The 21266-nt window shown below is 40.4% G+C and overlaps 1 protein-coding gene across 1 annotated transcript in view; it reads left to right on the forward strand.

Annotated features, from left to right (window-relative positions):
- negr1 (neuronal growth regulator 1) overlaps nucleotides 1-21266 on the forward strand; it is a 438781-nt gene that overhangs the window by 370591 nt on the left and 46924 nt on the right. The window contains exon 5 of the mRNA XM_059984343.1: nucleotides 19502-19622. Coding sequence (XP_059840326.1) covers nucleotides 19502-19622 — 121 coding nt within the window. The remainder of the gene's footprint in view (nucleotides 1-19501; nucleotides 19623-21266) is intronic.

Below are 21266 nucleotides of genomic sequence, written 5' to 3' on the forward strand. Positions count from 1 at the left end.
TTGAGTATCTGAGATCTGTTGGTTAGGAAGTCTAATACCCCATTGCACAGTGGTTGGTGTATTTAGACCAGAGAATAAGAGTTTGTACACCTGGATTAGTGAGACAATAGTGTTGAATGTCAAAATGAGACCCAGAAACAGCATTCTGACATATGGTGTCAGGTCCAGGTGCATGATAGATCCTGTGGCATCTATCATGGCATCTGTCATAGAGTAGATCATTCAGTAAATATATTGGTGAGTGTCCAGCATGGCAGGAACGGACCTCAGTCTCTGAGACTGTTGTAAGACCATCCGTCAGGAGGGTAAATTCACAAAAACTATCCACCACAGACCTGGTACCGCGCCAAGTACTAAAAACCTGTGCTGTCAGCAGGCTGGACTGTTCACCAATATTTTTAACCTCTCGCTTCAGCAGTCTGAGTTACCTACCTGCTTCAAGCAGGCTTCAATTATACCAGTGCCCAAGAAGAACGCAGTAACCTGCCTGAATGACATCAACCAGTCACAATTGTGTCCACTGTGATGAAGTGTATTGAGAAGTTGGTGATGAAACATATCAGCTCCTGCCTGAGAAGCGACATGGACATGCTCCAATTTGCCTACTGTCAGAACAGCTCAGCAGCAGATTCCATTTCATTGGCTCATCACTCAACTCCAAAACATCTGGATAGTGAAGGTGCATATACCAGGATGCTCCTGATTGATTACAGCTCAGCATTTAATACAATCATCCATTCAAAACTAATCAATAAGCTTCAAGACCTAGGCCTCAATACCTCCCTATACAACTGGATCCTTGACCGCAGGCAGTGCGGATTGGCAACAAAATCTATTCCTGGCTGGCAATTAATTATAAGATGTCCCTCGAACAGTGACTACTAACTGCAGATGTGGTAGTACACTGACCTTTGTTAATGTACACACAGATTCCACTTCTTTGGAGTTTCTGTCTGCATGGACCAGAGTAATCCCGTCAAGTTGAAACACCAAGTGCGGCATATTGGTACTTAGCCACATTTCGGTGAAAACCAGAATGCAGCAGTTTCACATCTCTTTCTGTGCATTTATTCTCAGTATCGGTGAGTCTTTTTATTTTCAAGCGAGTGGAAAATAATGTACTAATAGTCAGTTTAGTAAGTAATGGTCAGTTTAGCTCTCAGCCTAGCTAGTGCCCTGCCTCTCTATCACACTGCCTGCATCTGCCACTTCCTCGGCCAGCCAGGTTGCTGTCATCGGGTCTGGTGCCCACAGAATCCCTAGTCCAAAGAACACCAGTATTAACACTGTTGCAGGCGGATTAAAAGGAATTTTGTTGAAGAGTTCAGCAGCACTGAATTTGCAGAGCTTTGGTTGCCTGAATTCCCTGACTAGAAACTTTGAAACACTATCTTAGAATATAAAACTAGCATTATTATTGGGAGCCGGAGAAGCTGCTGCATTCCTGTGTGCTGCCATATTAATGATGCAATACCTGCAAGGAATTAATTCTTCATGAACTGCTGGTGCAATATCTGCAAGGGAATTAATTCTTCATGGGTTAAGAGGATCAAACTGTATTCAGTATTTAAGATGTAATCTCATTAAAGCCCTTTACCTGACACCATGACTTATTTATTCTCGTACTCCATACTTTTGAAATAAGTGTCAAAATGTCATTTCCTTCCTAATTGTTTGCTGAACCTGAATACTGATTTTAATAATTGTTCTTTATTTTATTTTCTGATTCCTGAAGTGAGTAACTCGCATTTGCCTATAATATGCACACTCTGCTTCTCTTAGGATCAAAGATGACTAAATTTTAACTCGAGTTCTATTAATTCTGAGGTGACCGATGAGGCCAATGTGGAAAATTATGTAGGATATGCTTGCTGTCCGGGTCGACAGTTTGAGTTATGGTGCTTTCCTTCTACTGCTCACAATGGGCTTCTGCATGCACCTAACCAATTGATTCAAGGTTGTCTATGCCATCCTGAATCCCTCTCCAACAGCTTGTACAGTGATTTCTGGAAATTAGTAAGAACATTACACATTTTTAAAACAGGCTTTGAGAACATCCTAGAATCTTTTACTCCTACCACCTGGCTGTTCTGATGCAGCAAAACTCAGAGCGAGGACCCATTTCAATAGTCCAACAGACAGGATATATGACAAGGGCCTCAAAGTTGTGGGTACTTCTCCAGGAGAAATTACTGATGTCAGTTGTTTATATTGCCATGGCTTTAGAGGACTTTGCAGGGATATCATTGGTGACTGGTTTATATCTGCTTAAGTTCTTGATTTTCTAACACTCTTTTTACCTCACGCAGCCAAAGGCTGTGCAGATGCACTGAAAGCAATGGTGAATTTCATCATTGATGCCTTCCTTCACTGAGGTGGCTCCTGAGACATGCAGAATGGTCATATTTTCCACGTCCCTTCATGAACAATTATTATTATTAAGGGAAGGCAGGGTTGTACAGAGGAGGCATTTTAATAGAGGATATTTCTTTTGTGGATGGTAAATGTAAGGTGAAACATACCTCTATAAGTAAATTAACAATGACTTGGAATTTGGCCTCAGAGCATGCATACAAAAGCATTGTCTGCATTCTGCAGTTCTGTGACTAAAGCTAATGTGACCTTAGATCTGGAATGAAGGGAACATGGTGAACAGTTTCTCAGTGGCCCTATGGGTTGGCTGTACTCCAATATGAAATTTGTAAATTAGTATACATATTATTGTCACATATACCAAGGTACAGTGAAAAACTTTGTTTTCCATGCTATCCATGTAGGTCATTTTCCCACATCAGTATGTTCAGGTATATTGAGTAGGGTCAGCAACTTTTAATTTCTCAGAGGACTTGTTCCGGGCCTAGCACATGTCTAATTATGAAGAAAGCATGTCAGTGCTTCTACTTCCTTAGGGTGTGCTAAGTTTTGGCATGATGTCTAAAACTTTGACAGACTTCTATAGATATTTGGTGGAGAGTATATTGACTGGCTGCATCTGAACCTGGTATGGAAATACCAATGCCCTTGAATGGAAAATCTTACAAAAAGTAGTGAATGTAGCCCAATCCGTCACAACTACACAGAGCGTTGTTGCAGGAAGGCAGCATCCATCATCATTAGCCCTTAACCATCAAGCTCTTGAACCAAAGGGGATAACTTCACTTGCCCCATCATTGAAACGTTTCCACAGAATATGAAGCCACTTTCAAGAATTTTTCATCTCATGTTCCCAATACTTCTTGCTTATTTATTTATTATTATTTTTGTCTTTTTGTATTTGTAGTTTGTTGTTTTTTTTTCACACTGGTTGAATGCCCAAGTAAGTGTGGTCTTTCATTGATTCTATTATGGTTATTATTCTATTATGGATTTATTGAGAACTTTTGAACTTTTTTACAAGGGAGAGGCATTAACAATGCAGATTGAAATCTTACAGTTACTAAAAAAGTGCAGTGTAAGCAGGCAATGAGATACAGGCCATAAAGAGGTAGAGTGTACGGTCAAGTGTCCATCTTAACATACAAGAAGGCTGTTCAATAGTCTTATAATAGCAGGTAGAAGCTGTTCTTGAGCTTTGTAGCATGTGCTTTCAGGCTTGTAAATCTTCTGCCCAATGGGAAGGGGAGAAGAGAGAATGCTTGTGACAGGTGAGGTCTTCAATCATTTATCACTTTTATTTATTTATTGAGATAAAGCATAGAATAGGCCTTTCCGGCCCTTTGAGCAGTGTGGCTGAACAATCCCCCAATTTAACCCTAGCCTAATCCTGGAACAATTTGAAATGTCCAATTAACTTGCCAACCAGTACGTCTTTGGACTGTGGGAGGAAACCTGAGCACCCGGAGGAAACCCATGCGGTCACGGGGTGAACTTATAAACTCCTTACAGGCAGCGGCAGGATTTGCACCAGTTCACTGGTACTGTAAGGCATTGAGCAAACCATAATGCTACCATTATGAACAAGTTAGGCCTTTATTCTTTGGAGCGTAGAAGGTTGAGGGGGGACTTGATAGAGGTATTTAAAATTATGAGGGGGATAGATAGAGTTGATGTGGTTAGGCTTTTTCCATTGAGAGTAGAGGGGATTCAAACAAGGGGACATGAGTTGAGAGTTGGGGGGCAAAAGTTTTGGTGTAACACGAGGGGGAATTTCTTTACTCGGTGAGTGGTAGCTGTGTGGAACGAGCTTCTAGTAGAAGTGGTAGAGGCAGGTTCGATATTGTCATTTAAAGTAAAATTGGATAGGTAAATGGACAGGAAAGGAATGGAGGGTTATGGGCTGAGTGCAGGTCGGTGGGACTAGGTGAGAGTAAGCACTTGGCACGGACTAGAATGGCCTGTTTCCGAGCTGTAATTGTTAAATGGTTATATATGCCGCCCCATGATGGGTGGTGTCTTTATTGAGGCAGCCGTAAGTGTGGACAGAATCTATGGAAGAGAGGCTAGTAAGGGTTGATAGGAATATAAAAACATAAGAATTAGGAGCAGGATTAGGCCACTCAGCTCATCAACTCTGCTCCGCCATTCTATCATGGCTGATCCTTTTTTCTCTCAACCTCAACCCCAGTTCCCAGCCTTCTCCTTGTAACCTTAGATGTCACATCCAATCAAGAACCTATCAATCTCTGTCTTAAATACACCCAGTGACATGGCCTCCAAAGCTGCATGTGGCAATAAATTCACAACTTCACCACCTTTTGGCTAAAGAAATTTCTCCACATCTCTGTTTTGAAAGGGTGCTCCTCTATCCTGTGGCTGTGCCCTCTTGTCCTAGCCTCTCTCACCACAATAAACATCCTTTCAACATCTACTCTTGTGGTGAACTATGTGCCTGTCGGGACATGCCCCTGCTGACTGCTCCTGTGGCTCCTCCCACAGGCCCCTGTATAAAGGAGATCTGCAGCCTGACGCTCGGCCTCAGTCTCCAAGACATTGTATGATAGACACTCACTCCTGGTTCCTTCTTCCAGTCAATAAAAGCCGATATCTCGCCTTACGTCTCAGTGTGAGTTATTGATGGTGCATCAACTCTGTCTAGGCCTTTCAACGTTCGAAAGGTTTCAATAAGATCCCCCCTCATCCTTCTAGATTCCAGCAAGAACAGACCCAGAGCCATCAAATATTCCTTGTATGATAACCTTTTCATTCCTGGAATCATCCTTGTGAACCTCCTCTGGACCCTCTCCAATGCCAGCACAACTTTTTAAAATGAGGGACCCAAAACTGTTCACAATACTCAAGGTAAGGCTTCACCAGTGCCTTACAAAGCCTCAGCATCTCATTCTTGCTCTTGTATTCTACACTTCTTGAGATGAATGCTAACGTGGCATTTGTCTTCCTCACCACCAACTCAACCTGCAATTTAACCTTTCGGGTGTTCTCCACAAAGACTCCCAAGTCCCTTTGCATCTCAGATTTTGGATTTTCTCCCCATTTGGAAAACAGTCCACACATAGTCCACACTACCAAAGTGCTTGACCATGCATTTTCCAACATTGTGTTTCAATTGCCACTTTCTTGCCCATTCTCCTAATCTGTCCCAATCCTTCTACATTCTACCTGTTTCCTCAACACTACCTGCCCCTCCATCAATCTTCATATCATCTGCAGACTTGGCAACAAAGCCATTTACTCCATCATCTAAATCATTCATTTATATACAGCATAAAAAGAAGCGGTCCCAACACCAACCCCTATGGAACACCAATAGTCACTGGCAGCCAACCAGAAAAGGATCCTTTCATTCCTACTCGCTGCCTCCTACCAATCAGCCAATGACCTAACCAGGTAAGTAACTTTTCTGTAACACCATGGGCTCTTAGCTTGGTAAGCAGCCTCAAGTGTGGTAACTTGTCAACGGCCTTCTGGAAGTCCAAATATACAACACCCACTGCATCCCTTTATCTATCCTACTTGTAATCTCCTCAAAGAATTCCAACAGGTTCAGCAGGCAGGATTTTCCCTGAAGGAAGCCAAGCTGACTTTGTACTATCTTGTCCTGTGTCACCAAGTACTCCATAACCTCATCCTTAACAATTGACTCTAACATCTTCCCCACCACTGAAGTTTGGCTAACTGGTCTATAATTTCCTTTCTCCTGCCTTCCTCCTTTCTTAAAGAGTGGAGTGATGTTTGCAATTTTCCAGACCTCTGGCACCATGCCAGAGTCCAATGATTTTTGAAAGATCATTACTAATGCCACCACAACCTCTAATGCTACCTCTTTTAGAACCCTGAGGTGCAGCACATCTAGTCTGGTTGACTTATGTATCTTTAGGTTTTTCAGCTTTTTGAGCACATGTTCTCTTATTATAGTAACTGCACTCAACTCTCTTCCTTCACACGCTTCAACATCAGGCATAAAGGTTGATGCAAAATACTCATTTAGTTTTCAGCCATCTCCTTGACCGCTGTTATTATTTCTCCTGCCTTGTTTTCTAGCAGTTCCATATCCATTCTCATTTCTTTGTTATTTTTATCATACATGAAAAAACTTTTACTACCCACTTAGACATTATTTGCTAGCTTGCTTTCATATTTCATCTTTTCCCTTCTAATAATTTTTTAGTTGCTCTATGTAGGTTTTTAAAAACTTCCCAGTCCTCTATCTTCCCACTAATGTTTGCTTTGTTGTATGCCCTTTCTTTTGCTTTTACAATAGCTTTGACTTCTCTTGTCAGCCATGGTTGTATTATTTTACCATTTGAGTATTTCTTCACTTCTGGAATACATATGTCCTGCACCTTCCTTATTTTTCCCAGAAACGCACATCATTGTTGTTCTGCTGACACCCCTGCCAGCAGCTCCTTCCAATTTACTTTGTCCAACTCCTCTCTCATACCACTGTAATTTCCCTTACTCCACTGAAATACTGCTACATCAGACTTTACTTTCTCCCTATCAAATTTCAAGTTGAACTCAGTCATATTGTGATCTCTGCTTCCTAAGTGTTCTTTTACCTTAAGCTCTCTAATCGCTTCTGGTTCATTACAAAACACCCAATCCAGAATAGCTGGTCCCTAGCAGGCTCAATGACAAACTGCTCTAAAAACCCATGGGTTCTTGCACTGATGTATGGCATCTTGTCAAGGGCCTTCTGAAAATCCTCAAAGAATTCCAACAGATTTGGCAGGCAAGATTTCATCTTAAGGAAACCATACTGACTTTGACCTAGTATATCAATTGCCTCCAAGTACCTCAAAACTTTGTCCTATTAATGGACTCCAACATCATTCCAACCACTGAAGTCAGGCTAACAGGCCCATAACTTCCTTTCTTCTGCCTCCTTCTGTTCTTAAAGAGTGGAGTTCCACCTGCAAATTTCCATTCCTCTGAAACCATTCCAGAATCCAGTGATTCCAGAAAGATCATTACTAATGTCTCCACAATCTCATCAATCTCATCAATGATCCTTTTCAGAACCCTGGGGCGTAGTCCATCAGGTCCAGATACCTTCTCCACGGTATAAGCAACTACACTCACTTCCACCCCCGACACTCTAGAATTTCAGGCATACTGCTCACGTCCTCCACAATAAAGACTGAGCAAAATACTTATGAAGATCCTCCTCCATTTCTTTGCCATTGTACCTCTCAAGTGGCATTTTACAGCTATGCTGGATTACTTTAGTCTCCTGAGGAAATAGAGGAGGTAATCCACTTCCTTGTCCATGATGACTATGTGACTACCAGAACAGGCTACTGGTGATGTTTGTTCCTAGGAACTTGAAGCTCTCAGCCTTCTTGACCTTGCCAGCTATCTGAAGTCTATGACCAACTCTTTAGTTTTGTTGACATTGAGGGAAAGGCTGTCATCATCTCTGGGATGTAGCGTTATGGGGAAGAAAATGGGAAAAAAAAAGTGTCAGGATAATGTTCTAGTTTGCTTAACACCAGCAGCTCTGAGGTAGGGCTCATTTAGTGGATGCCACGGTCAGGATCCTGGCTTACATGCCATCCTGCAACAAATGTTTCAGTCCCTCTGCCATTGTATCTAATCACATAAACTTTTGATATCCATCTTCTTCAAAACTTAACTTTGCCACCAGGTTTGATATTATCACGAGACTTGGTTAGCTGAAATTTGAATTGTGCACAATGGCAGTTTCAATAAAAATGCAAAGGAAAATTGCAGATAGTATGAGTTCTGTAACGTTTGCATCTTCCATGCACGTCCTCCATTTCTGCATCTAGGCAGAATCACTCAAATGTGAGCACGGCATCCAAAACATGCAAAGATGTTGTTTCCATAACTTAGTTGGCACATGTGTGGTCTGCTCTTTAGAAATGTAGCTCCTGCAAAGCCTGCCAATTCTTTTCTTGAAAGGACAGCACCAATTCATGCAGAGTACAGTCCAGAAAGGATATTCTCCTCGGGTATGTCCTCTTTAAATTTAAAACCTTGTCTTTCTGACAGTTCTCCCTTGGCCTCAAACTTCTTCCCAGTCACAACCCTTCTCTCCCAGCCTACACTGAGCCTCTAACCTACTTACAGCCAATTGTCAGTCTTAATTCTTCAATCCCCCACCCCTTCCATCACCTGCCAATTATTACTCTTTCCCTTATGAAGCTACCCAAAATCAAAGTGCAGCACACCCCACCCACCCTCCACTGCCAATTGTCCATACTATCCTCCCCACAGTTTTCTCCTTGTCAAGCTCCACATGACCAAGGCAATCTAATTTCCATTGCAGCAGCAACGTGCATGAAGAAAGGGTTTTTTATGTGTGGAAGACCAATTCTGACTTGGGCCTTGAACACTACAGAATTTTGTTTTGCTGGCTTTTCCCTGTAAAATATTATCTCATAAATACACGTTCAGAGACATTATTCATTCTCCAGGCAGTTGCAGTTTGTTCTTGTATCAAAGTCAGTAATGCAAATCATGAAAAGCCATTGTGCAGGCACTGGGCCTAGCAACCCCCGAGCAGTGAAAGCTCATAGGTCCCAACTCTGTTTTCTGCCCAAAAGTCAATACTCTATTTGCAATTATATTGTCCCCAAACATAGAACCCGCTACGTTATGTGATGCCCTTGTATATGCCACCATATCAAATGCTATTATTAATCCACTGCTTCTCTTTAGCCAGCCTACTAGTTATGTTTTCAAAACACTTTTATAAATCTGTCAACATAACTTTCTTTTCAATAAACCATGCAGTGATGCTAGAAAGTTTGTGAACCCTTTACTTCTGCATCAATATGACCCAAAATGTGATCAGATCTTCAAGTAAGTATTAAAACTAGATAAAGAGAACATAGTTAAATAAATGACACAAGAAGCATTATACTTGTTCATTTATTTATTGAGGAAAAGGTATATGAACCTTTTCTTTCAGTAACTGGCGTGACCTTCTTGTCCAGCAATAACTTCAACCAAACTGTTGATCAGTCCTGCACACCAGCTTGGAGGAATTTTTGGCAATTCCTCCTTAAAAAATTGCTTCAATTCTGGGATTTTGGTGGGCTTCCCTGCATGAACTGCTTACTTCAGGTCCTTCCACAATATTTCTATAGGATTAAGGTCAGGACTTTGACTCGGCTATTCCAAAACAAGAATTTTCTTCTTTTTAAACCATCCTGTTGTTGATTTACTCTTGTCTTTCAGATCATTGTCTTATTGGATTATCCATCTTCTATTATGCTTTTAGTGACAGACTGCTACCCTGACAATCTCCTGTAAAATGTATGGATACAATTTTGAATTCATTGTTTTCTCAATGATTGCAAGCTGCCCAGGCCATGAGGCAGCAAAGCAGCCCCAAACCATGATGCTCCTTCCATGATGCTTCACAGTAGGGATGAGGTTTTGATGTTGGTGTGCAGTGGCCCTTTTCCCTTCATACATAGTAGTGTACATTTCTACCAAAAAGTTCAACTTTTGTCTCATCTGCCACAGAACATTGTCCCTGAAGCATTGTAGAACATCTCGGTGGTCTTTTGCAAACTTGAGATATGCAGCAATGCTTTATTTATATAGAGAACAGTGGTTTCCTCTGTGGTGTCCTTCCATGAACACCATTCTTGTTCAGTGTTTTTCTTATTGCAGACACATGTACAGGGACTTTAGCAAGTCCTAGGGATTTTTGCAGGCCTTTGGCTGTTATCCTTGGGTTCTCTTTCACTTCCTTCAGATCTTTGCAAGATGCCCACTCCCAGGGAGACCAGCAAAAATACTGAGTTTCCTCCATTTGTGAACAATTCCACAAATTAGCCGATGGCCCAATTAATCTGGATCCACTGTAGTTGTCTTATTCTTGGAATTATTATGGTTCCATTCTCACCTGTAATAAATGGAAGGCTGGCATGCACGTGCATCAGGTAAACGTGGCAGAATGTGCATTACCAACCCACTCATTTGAAGCCCATATTCCTTCACGTAAGTGAATAGTTGGAGGGGCACCCAAAGGAACCAAGCCAGAAGTCCTGCAGCAAACAATGACAAATTGCTCATTTAATAGTTCTTCTCTTTCCCCCAAAAGGACTGTTGGCACTGGGTCTCTTGCTGTTCTCTCAGTCAGTTGTTATAAATGCTTGGGGAGACCAGTGATGGCTGCACTGCATTTTAATTTCTCCTGCCTGTTTCAGGAACCACATCATAGAGAAAGAGAGTCTGCTGAGATTGGTTGTTGGTCATATCAAAGATATAGGACAGGGAATTGAAGCAGTCCCCTGCATTGTTCAGCCCAGGACTGAGGCACACAGTTGCAAGAATAAAATATCTTTGTAGTTCCACAATTCATTCCATTACACAACAGCTACGGCTCATGAAGCAAGCATAGGCCTGGAAATTTGATGCCATTATAGCTATCTTTCAAATACACAACAGGCACCCAAGCAGCCACTGTATTGCACATTTGTCATGTGCAGTATCGGACTTATTGTATCTCAAATACAGGGGTCAATGGCAGTTTGAAGACCACTTTATCAAATTAGGCTGCCCCAACAGAAGTGATCTGAATGAACCTGAATTAAAGCTACACTTTAATAAACTTTGCTGAATATGAAGCCTCATATTGCTCGGGTGCTTCATGCCAAAGGTCATTGCTGGCCCCAGGTCCTTCCACTTCTCTGTTCAGTCTCTAGTTACCAATCGCTTCCACATTCTCCTAATCCCTTCTCCCTTCCGAATATTTTCCCATTCTCCAGTTTTCAACCACCCCAATGCCTTTTGCATTGTACCTCTTCCTGCAATGGACATGATCAGAAAAGGAGAATAGTAATCTTCCTTTCTTGATCACATCTGCTCCTCTGCCTAGTCTTTTTTTTTGTGAGCTATTGCCTGAAATTGCCTTTCAACAGCAACCTGCATGAGCATGCCGAGCAGGAGTCTGCAGTACAGTAGGCTCCTGTGAGTGAGTTCTGAGGCTCTGATTTTGATGAGGCTCAGAATACTTGTGCTGATGAGTGATGGCACAACACAATATTACGGTAACTGGGGGATTTTATTACTTACAAAAATTCGTAGCTGTGTTAGTGAAAGTGAAAGAAATGTTTCAGCATGGCAACTTTCTGCAATTATCCTTCAGAAAGCTCATGACATTTTCTTCAAGAACAAAATTATCTTTCATTCTTCTCACATACAAGTAAAATAATTCAGAGCTGTAACCTCCAAGCTAAGCATTAACTCTGCTGCATTGGCCCAGTGAGGTACTCCACTCTAACGTACTAATCCAGTTCAATTTTAAAATCACTGAGTTGATTACACTCAATTCAGAAAAGCTTGAATATTGTTTCCTTTGACTCGGGAACAAGTACTGTTGCCATGGTGATGAGTCCGCAAGACTACTGTTCCTCTACTTCAGAGCATGAAAGTTAGTCAAGCAATTACTGAGATCATGCTGAAGGACCAGATCATCTAGTCTAACTCTAGGAGACTGGCAGAAATGGAGGAGTTTCTTTATTATTACTATGATTTTAAATGAACTGGAGAAACAGCATTTTTAAAGTAAAAGCATCTATTAACATTATTATTTCCGATCAAGTTACAACATCGTTTCAATAGCTAAAGGATATTACAAAGTGGTCAGTCCTTTGTTCTGTAGTAAACATATATTCTGTCAAAAATAAAACAGAAAAAAAACTGGGCACATTGAGAAAGCTGGGTGTGTTCAACAAAGAGAAAAACAGAAATAATGTTTCAGGTCATTTGGAGAAACATCACAATAACTTTGCTATTGGTGTTCAAAAGGGCTTCTGAGTATCAAAAATCCAGTAATCTGATCTTGTAGTGTACGCTTAGTACTGTTGACATGTACCCTGGGGAATGCTAATGGCCCACAACCTTGTTTTAGGATGACTGTCGAGAATTTTGGAGTTCAGGTCACTGGTAAACCATTTGAATAGCTTCTTAAAATTTATTTGAGGCAAGGTGAGTGTGTACAGTAGAATCTCATTTTGTTCACGGATGTGGCAGAGTTAACCTAAACCAGCCACAAATGCAACATAATGCAGTCAATGACAACCTGAAGTCTGCTAACTTTTTTGTTCACTATGTCTATCAGGAGAGGGAGTGAAGATAATATACTTAGAGAGAGCACCAGGGTCTTCGCTAATATAGTGGAGGATGACAAACTGAGAGATTTTGTAAATACATTTACCAGCAGCCTGAAAGGCTGTAGACAAGTATATATCCATGAGTACCTTTACAGGCACTGACAGTGTCATCTTAGCCCTGCTTTGATGTTGGGGTTATAGATACGGAAGTTGGTAGATTACAATTGCATTATCTACTGTAGTGAAGACCAGATGCTTCAAGCGTTTTTTTTGCTCAAGTTAAAAGATAATAACTTCTGCCTGAACACCTTGCTGAAGCCCTTACTTTCTACCTCCTTCCCTTCTTCCCTCCTCTTCCTGCAGCTTATTTTGCTCTGCATGCACCCTGCAGGTGTGGCATTGTCAGATGATATACAGTATACCCAAGCGAGAGAACAACTGGTTTGTGAAGATCCCTTGAAGTCAACAGAAAAAACCTTCTTTAATTTCACTCATTCCAGAAGTTTGAGAATAAGGCAACTAAAGTATACACCAAAAATGTAATGTTGCAGATTCACAGAGTTAAACTGTACTCAGGCACTTAGGCCGAACTTGTCCCTTGACTACCTGAGCTCGTCCCATTTGCCTGCATTTGGTTCATATCCTTCTAAACCTATCCTATCCATGTACCTGTCCAAATGTATTTTGAATGTAATTTTACCACTTCTTCTGCTAGTTTGTTCCATGTGACAAACTTGCCTTCTCAAGTCCCCTTTAAATTGTAACAATATAGCCAGACCAAATAAACAAACATCTAATCAGTAAGTATTTAATGAACTCATTAAGTAGTATCATTGGGAGCCTTCACCTCACTTAATGTTATGTTCAGCTCTGGAGCACTGATATCCAGAACAGCAGTATTAACACTAAATCAACTGCATCTGCTGCTCAGCATACTTCCCAATACACCTTACGTGAGTATGCAGTAACTCCTTCATACCAGAAGTGTGCATGGTATTCAGCGAGCACAATATTAGAACTCTAAGAGGCATCATGATATCAAAGAATGGGCAGTATCAGACCCAATATCTCCCTCTATTGCATGGAATTTATTTGCCTGAGGTTAATGAATCAGTACTGATAAAGTGTTGCACCAGTACTGATACACTAATCTCAGATACATTTTTCAGAGCAACTTGGTATATTTCTCTTTGTACTCAAAGATGAGATCTATCAGAATCTTTTCACTATCTTGAAATATTCTGTCCTTCACAAACCTAATTGTGAGGTTGCATCTGTAATATACAATAAAGCTCTCTGTGGCAATTCAAAGAGAAAAGTCTCTGAAGGCTGCAATAGTTGCAGGCCATTCATCTTTGTCAATATAAATGCCAAAGTCCCCACAGAATTCCTGACAATGTAGATGCAAGCTTTGCCCATTTCCATCCAGTCATTTATTTCTTCTGTTGCTCTTTAATGCATCTTTTAAAATTGGAATAAAATCTTTTATTCCTCTAGATGCCTTTTTAATTCTTATCATCTCTGGACTAGCATTTTCATGATTTTTCTTAACCCCTTCTCTCCGCTGCATTTTCTACCATATTTGACATTTGCTACAAATTTAAAAGACAGTTGGGCAAGTACATGAATAGGAAAGCTTTAGAAAGATATGGACAAATGGGACTAGCTTTTGGTTGTCACTGAAGTGCCTGTTTCTGTGTTGTGTGACTTTATTACTGTATTTTAATAAAAATAACTTTAAAAAAATTTTAACTAATTTTGCTTTGCAAGACACCAATCCTAATTTGTTGAGATTTCCTTATCTAATGACCTGTAAAATTGGAAGTTCATTCCAACAGTGTTTTACTGCTGAAGTGCTTTGGATGACCAATGGAGCCATAGGTAAATTATGATCCATTTAAATATAGCTAAGCAGCTCAGCCTTTAAACCAGTAAGCTGTTGACACTGAAGTCTCACAAGAATGCACGTTACAGGCTGTGTGGAGAAACAGCCAAATTAAATGAGGCAAATATATTTGAGTATATTGTTTTGTTCCACACCATGATAACTGGAAGGCTATATAGCTTGGAGTACACTCAATATTTATGTGTATTTCTTTAAACTGGTAGTTTGTTCTCTTTAAGTGTTACAGCAATCTGTGTTCATTTAACTGAAGTTTCTTCACTATAATATGTGTTTGTTTGGAAATTAGATCTAGAGCCTGTTGAAAGCATTTGACTAACACCCATTAACAAAACAAAACAGGCAAGTTCAAGTTATCTTCATGCACCAGAATGCCTTGTTCATCTTCAAAAGAAATACTCATTTTAGATTGCCTGTGTTTAAACATTATAAGATTCAGCGATTCAAAGTACATTTATTATCAAAGGAAGTATAAATTATACACCCTTGAGATTTGCTTGCTTGCAGGTAGCCACAAAGTAAGAAACCCAAAAGAGCCCAATTAAAGAAAAAAATAAAAATAAAAGGCTAGCACCCGATGCGCAAAGAAAGGGGAAAAACATTGTAACAAGAGTATGCTGCACGCAGAAACAAAACCGAGAGTTGTATGTATAAAAAGTAACTGATATCTCTTGAAATTTATAAAACAAAATAGTTCCAAGTCATAGGAAACTTGGGATTTCTCCAAGGATTCCCTAAATCTGCTCTCAGTTGCTTTTCGGAATACTCTCCAACAATAGATTCCTCAACAAGGCAGCAAGAAGACAACATGACAGCCTTCAATGTATTTGAACCCAGAGTCACCATTGCTGACGTAAGATCAGTCTCTTTGGGGGCTGAACTGGCTCAAATGGTATCCTTAGATCATGTGCAAAGTAGCTGGCAGAAGTATCTGCAGACATGTTTCATATCTCCCTGCTTCAATCTGCGGTTCCCATCTGCTTTAAGAAGACTAGCATCATCCTGGTACCTAAGAAAAACAAAGTAATGTGCCTTAATGATTAGTGCCAGGTGGCACTGACATCCATCATCATGAAATGCTTTAGGAGGCTGGTCATGGCCCACATTAACTCCAACCTTCCAGACAACCTCGACCCACTATAGTTCAGCTAATGTTACACCAGGTTTATAGTGGATGCTATCTCCCTGGCTCTGCACTTGTCTTTGGAAGATCTGGACAGGAAAGACATTTACGTTCAGCTACTGTTTATTGCCACAGCTCCTCCTTAAATACTATAGTTTCAAGCAAGCTCATCTCCAGACTCCTAAACCTGGGACTCAATACTTCCCTTTGCAACAGGACCTTGACTTCCTGACCAACAGACTGCAATCAGTGAGGAATGGCTGCAATACCAGCACCATGATCATTCTCGACACTGGTGCCACACGAGGCTGCATCCTCGGCACCCTGCACTACTCCCTGGACACTCTTGACTGCATCAACATGCTCTGCTCTAACTCCATCTACAAGTTTACAGATGAGGCCACCACAGTGGGCCAAATGTCAAGTAATGCTGAGTCAGAGTGCAAGAAGGAGATAGAGAAACTAGTGGCTCGGCGTCATGACAACAACCTTTCCCTCTCTGTCAGAAAAACAAAAGAGCTGATCATCTATTTCAGAATGAGGGCAGTGCCTATGTTCCCTTTTACATCAAAGGAGCTGAGGTTGAGAGGATTCCTAGGAATCCTCACTGGAATTTAGAAGATTGAGGGGGGATCTTATTGAAACGTATAAAATTCTAAAGGGATTGGACAGGCTAGATGCAGGAAGATTGTTTCCGATGTTGGGGAAGTCCAAAACGAGGGGTCACAGTTTAAGGATAAAGGGGAAGCCTTTTAGGACCGAGATGAGGAAAAACTTCTGCACACAGAGAGTGGTGAATCTGTGGAATTCTCTGCCACAGGAAACAGTTGAGGCTGGTTCATTGGCCATATTTAACAGGAAGTTAGATATGGCCCTTGTGGCTAAAGGGATCAGGGGGTATGGAGAGAAAGCAGGTACAGGGTTCTCAGCCATAATCGTACTGAATGGCGATGCAGGCTCGAAAGGCTGAATAGCCTACTCCTGCACCTATTTTCTATGTTTCTATGTTTCTAGGAATCCCCAGTGGACTGTCCTGGTCCAACTACATTGATGTCACAACCGAGAAAGCTCACCAGCACCTTTACGTCCTCCGGAGGTTAAAAAGATTTAGCATGCCCTCTTTGATCTCACCGCTATGGAAAGCATGCTATCCGAATGGTAACTGCTCTGACTACATGAAAGTGCAGAAAGTTGTGCACACAACTCAGCACATCACGGAAACCCTTCCATGGTACTGTCTCAGTAAAGCAGCCAGTATGATTAAATGTACCAAACAACATGGACATTCCCTCTTCTCCTTCCCACTGGGCTGAAGATAAACCAGCTTGAGAGTTTGTAATACCAGACTCAAGGACAGCTTCTATCCCGCTGCTACAGGACAATTGAATGGTTCCCTCTTGACCTCATAATCTTCCTCAATGTGACCTTGCACCTTACTGTTACCTGCATTGCATTTCCTCTGTACTGTTACATTCCTTTCTGCACTCTGTTACCCTTTGACCTTGTACCACCTCGGTGCACCATTGTAATTAATTGATCTGTATGCAAGACAGGTTCACCACTATTCCTCAGTACATTCAACAATAATAAAGTAATCCACCAATTTATCAATACAAGAAGTTCTGAAATTCCTTTCTACTTTTAGTGGGTAATTCACTTAAACAATTTGACACAGTTTAGTCCAAGTCTCTGTGCAGTTCTTGTACTGATCATCAAGAATCCCCACCATCCAGGCCATGCTCTTTACTCACTGCTGACATCAAGCAGGAGATACAGAAGCCTTAGGAACCACACTATCAGGTTCAGGATACCCTTCAACTAGTCTTGAACTAATATGTATAACTTCATTCACCACAAAACTGAACTGATTCCACAACCTATGGACTCATTTTCAAAAACTCAATAACTAATGTTCTCAGAGTTATTTACTTACTTGTTCTTATTATTTGGGTTTTTTGTATTTGCACTATTTGTCTTTTTTTGCACATTGGTTGATTGTCAGTCTTTGTCACAACACACACAAAATGTTGGAGGAATGCAGCAGCATTTTGTGTGTGTTGCTTGAATTTCCAGCATCTGCAGATTTCCTCGTGTTTGTCAATCTTTGACTATAGTTTTTCATTGTTTCTATTGTATTTCTTTGTTCTGCTGTGAATGCCTACAAGAAAATAAATCTCAGGGTAGTATATAGTGACATATATGTACTTTGATAATGAATTTACTTTGAATTTTGAATGTTGATTTTGGTGTTGGTAATTTTGGAATTTATTTTAATTTTAATTAGAGGTTTTAAGTATATTTAATATTTTTCATACTTTTAATGTGTATTTTTACTCAATGTTTCTGACATCAAAAACAAAAATATGGAAGGAAGCCATATAACCTGAGGAAATTCTACCTTATTGGATGAACCATTAAGCAGAGGTGATCAGAGAATTTGTGAAGGTGTGGAAGATTTGGTTGTACCCAGAAGTTCCAGTCACTTTCCAGGATTTCACAAGAAATCCAACTATTTCATTCTGAACTGAGTCAGTGCTGCATCAACAGAGTTTTTTTTGTCAAATGATAATTAAACAACTCATTATCTGTATGTTGAATCAGAATCAGAGTCAGGTTTATTATCACCGGCATGTGACGAGAAATTTGTTAACATGGTCATTGTTCTAAGAACTAGTCATCACTGACATTTACCCCTCCCTCATACAATTAAAATGATTTATCTGACCATTCATCTAATTGCTGCTTGAGATCTTGCTGCATGCAATTTGACTTCTTCAATTCATGGAATACAAAGGTCACTGCACCCAAAAAATAACAGTGAAGTGCACATCATGAGGATGTAGTAAGCTGTAATCAAATGTAAGTGCCTTTTTGCTTAAGGAAGTAAGAGAGGAACAGTTATTCTGCGGGCTTGATAACACTAGATCTAGGCTACTGCCTGTTTGTAGCAGTTTGTTCCAGATGTAGAAGGCTGCCTGAGTTGACCCTGCATATTTGAGAGGCATACGTGATAGTGTAGTGATTAGAGCGACACTTTACAGCACCAGCTGTAAGATCGAGCTTTGATTCCGGACAGTGTATGTAAGGAGTTTGTACATTCTCCCTGTGACTGTGTGACTTTCCTCTGGGTATTCTGCTTTCCTCCCACATTCCAGAGACGTCCATTTAGGGTTAGTGATATGTGAGTCACACTAGGTTCGTGCCAGAGGCATGGGTCATGTGCACAATCTGCGCTGATTTGATTTGACGCAAATGTTGCATTTCACTGTATGTTTTGAAATACAATATATGTGACAAATAAAGCTAATCTTTAATCTTTGTATCTGAAACACACCTGAGGTGTATTATCTTACATTAGCTCCCAAATGCCTTGACATAAATAATCAAAAAATTAAAGATCAGTAACAAAATAAAAATCAATCTTTAAACCCTTCAAAGTTAAGTAGATTATTTTAAAATTATTTAATATAAATCAAAATAAATTAGCCACTGGTCAATACTTAGTTCTCTTTACAAGAATGGTGGTATTATTTGTTCTTTAGTCAGCAAGCTCTATCGGGGCTGGGTATGATTGGACCACAATCACCTCATGCATCAGCGTTTAACCATTGGGCCCAGTAATGGGTCCAGCTGCAGAACTGGAAGTCACCTGCGTGTATAGCATACAACAGTTGCTGAGAGACAGATTACAGATGTTCAGAAAGATTAAACTGGATATGGGACATTGAAGGAGGACTGTGAAAAGACATAGTATTTAATTTTCCTGTGTAATATTGGGAGCAATATGATGCAAAGTTCCCAAATGTTACATGAAAGCAAAGACATCTGATTTACATTTTAACTATGGTACATAACACCAGGCATGAATTATCTGTAGATCTTTGCAGATACAAAACTGATCAATTGAACTATACAATCTGCTTATGCTTTTATATGCTGTTTCTGAGCAGTATTCTAATGCTTATATTTTATTGTCTGCTCTAGACCCTCCAGCAATAAAGGAAATTAAGAGTCCTGGGATGGTCCTTGGTAAAGTTGGGCTATTGAGATGTGAGGCTTTTGCAGTTCCTGCAGCAGCTTTTGAATGGTACAAGGGAGACAAAAGGTAAATACACACATGAACAAAAATCTGAGTACTGCTTTTTATCACATTGCTTTTTCTGTTCTCACAAAATATGAAACAACATCATCAAGGGTTTGGTGATTAATTCAATCCTTCTTCAGAGTGACCACAAAGTAATGCCCAATTCTAAAAACTAAACTGATAATGAATATAAAAGATCATTTCTCAACAGCAACAAAAATATTAGCTCAAATTATAAAGACAAGAGTTACCGTTATAGGGTTGATCAGCAGGTAACTAGCCAAGTTTAGGCATATAACTTGAAGATGCCTGGAATCGGATTTTATGGTGCCAGCAAGGGCAAGTGAAGAAGGCGGGGGGGGGGGGGGTGGTGGCAGAAGCATGGGTATGATGACTTGGTAACAATTTTATCATCTTTAAAACATTGGACATAATGATTAGTCCAATACAAATGAAAATTCAGATGGAATAGGCAGGCAAACATTTTTCAAAGTCATTGAGAAAGAAGGTGGTTAGTCTGGCATGGGTCAAGTTGAAAATAAAATATGCATATGATAGTAGAAATTAACTGTATATTCAGTATTTCATTTTTCATCTTATTATAGTTTTCTCTTTTTCATCTGTTTAACCTTCATGATTTCCTTTAGCAAAATTAGTTCTTTGCATTTATTTTTCATTATTCATACCCTGCTTTCTGATAATAACTACTGTGATCCTTGGTCTGGCATGAAATGGTTGGTCTCATATTATTTGTGTTTCAAAATGACATACTGTCTGTCCAACTAATGTATCCCACAAAAGGAGTAGAATTACCTGTCCTTCTGTATCTCTGTACTCTAGCTGCCAACATTATCACACATCACATTGACATGCAGGAATAGACAACTGAAGCAATTATCTCTGTTCTCAGGATAGCGACTACAACATTAAAGGTTTGATATGATAACATTAAGGTGTTGTGGTGGCAGAGCTGATATGTAAATTGAGGCTGACTTTCATTTCCTACACAGATTGAGCAAGCGATCAATGGAATATCACTAGTCTCCCAGGGATTTTGGCAGGAGAACCAGTCGGCTTTCACAGTTGGATCTGATTTAAATATGAGTGGCAATCTACCAATCTAATTTCTGATGCCAAAATAAAACAAACTACTGGAGGAGCTCAGTTGGTCAGGCAGCATCTGTGGAGTAGAGGAATGGACAACATTTTGGGTCCAGACCTAAATCAGGACCTAAATTTAAAAGGAGAGAGTTTTTTCTTCAGCAGTTTGATCAAGGCACAACTGCTCAGGCACGCAGATGTCAGCGAGTTAGACCAGCAGGAAGAACTTCAGCAGAAGTCAGCTTTATAGAGCGTGCGACAGAGTAGAGGGAGTCAGAGTAGCAGGGCTTCAGCGATAATGGGTCAGGGTGAGGTAAGTTACTTGTGAAGAATAGGAATAGGAAGTATGTCTGCGAGGTCAGTGTTCTGTACTGGGTGTCAGATGTGGGAAGTCCAAGAGACTCCCAGCTTCCCAGGCAGCCACATCTGTGCCAGGTGCGTCAAGTTCCAACTCCTTAGGGACTATGTTAGTGAACTGGAATTGCAGCTCGATGAACTTCACCTGGTCAGGGAAAGTGAGGAGGTGACAGAGAGCAACTATAGGCAAGTAGTCACACCAGGGCT

This window comes from Hypanus sabinus, chromosome 11, assembly GCF_030144855.1.
Source record: "Hypanus sabinus isolate sHypSab1 chromosome 11, sHypSab1.hap1, whole genome shotgun sequence".
Classification (NCBI taxonomy): domain Eukaryota; kingdom Metazoa; phylum Chordata; class Chondrichthyes; order Myliobatiformes; family Dasyatidae; genus Hypanus; species Hypanus sabinus.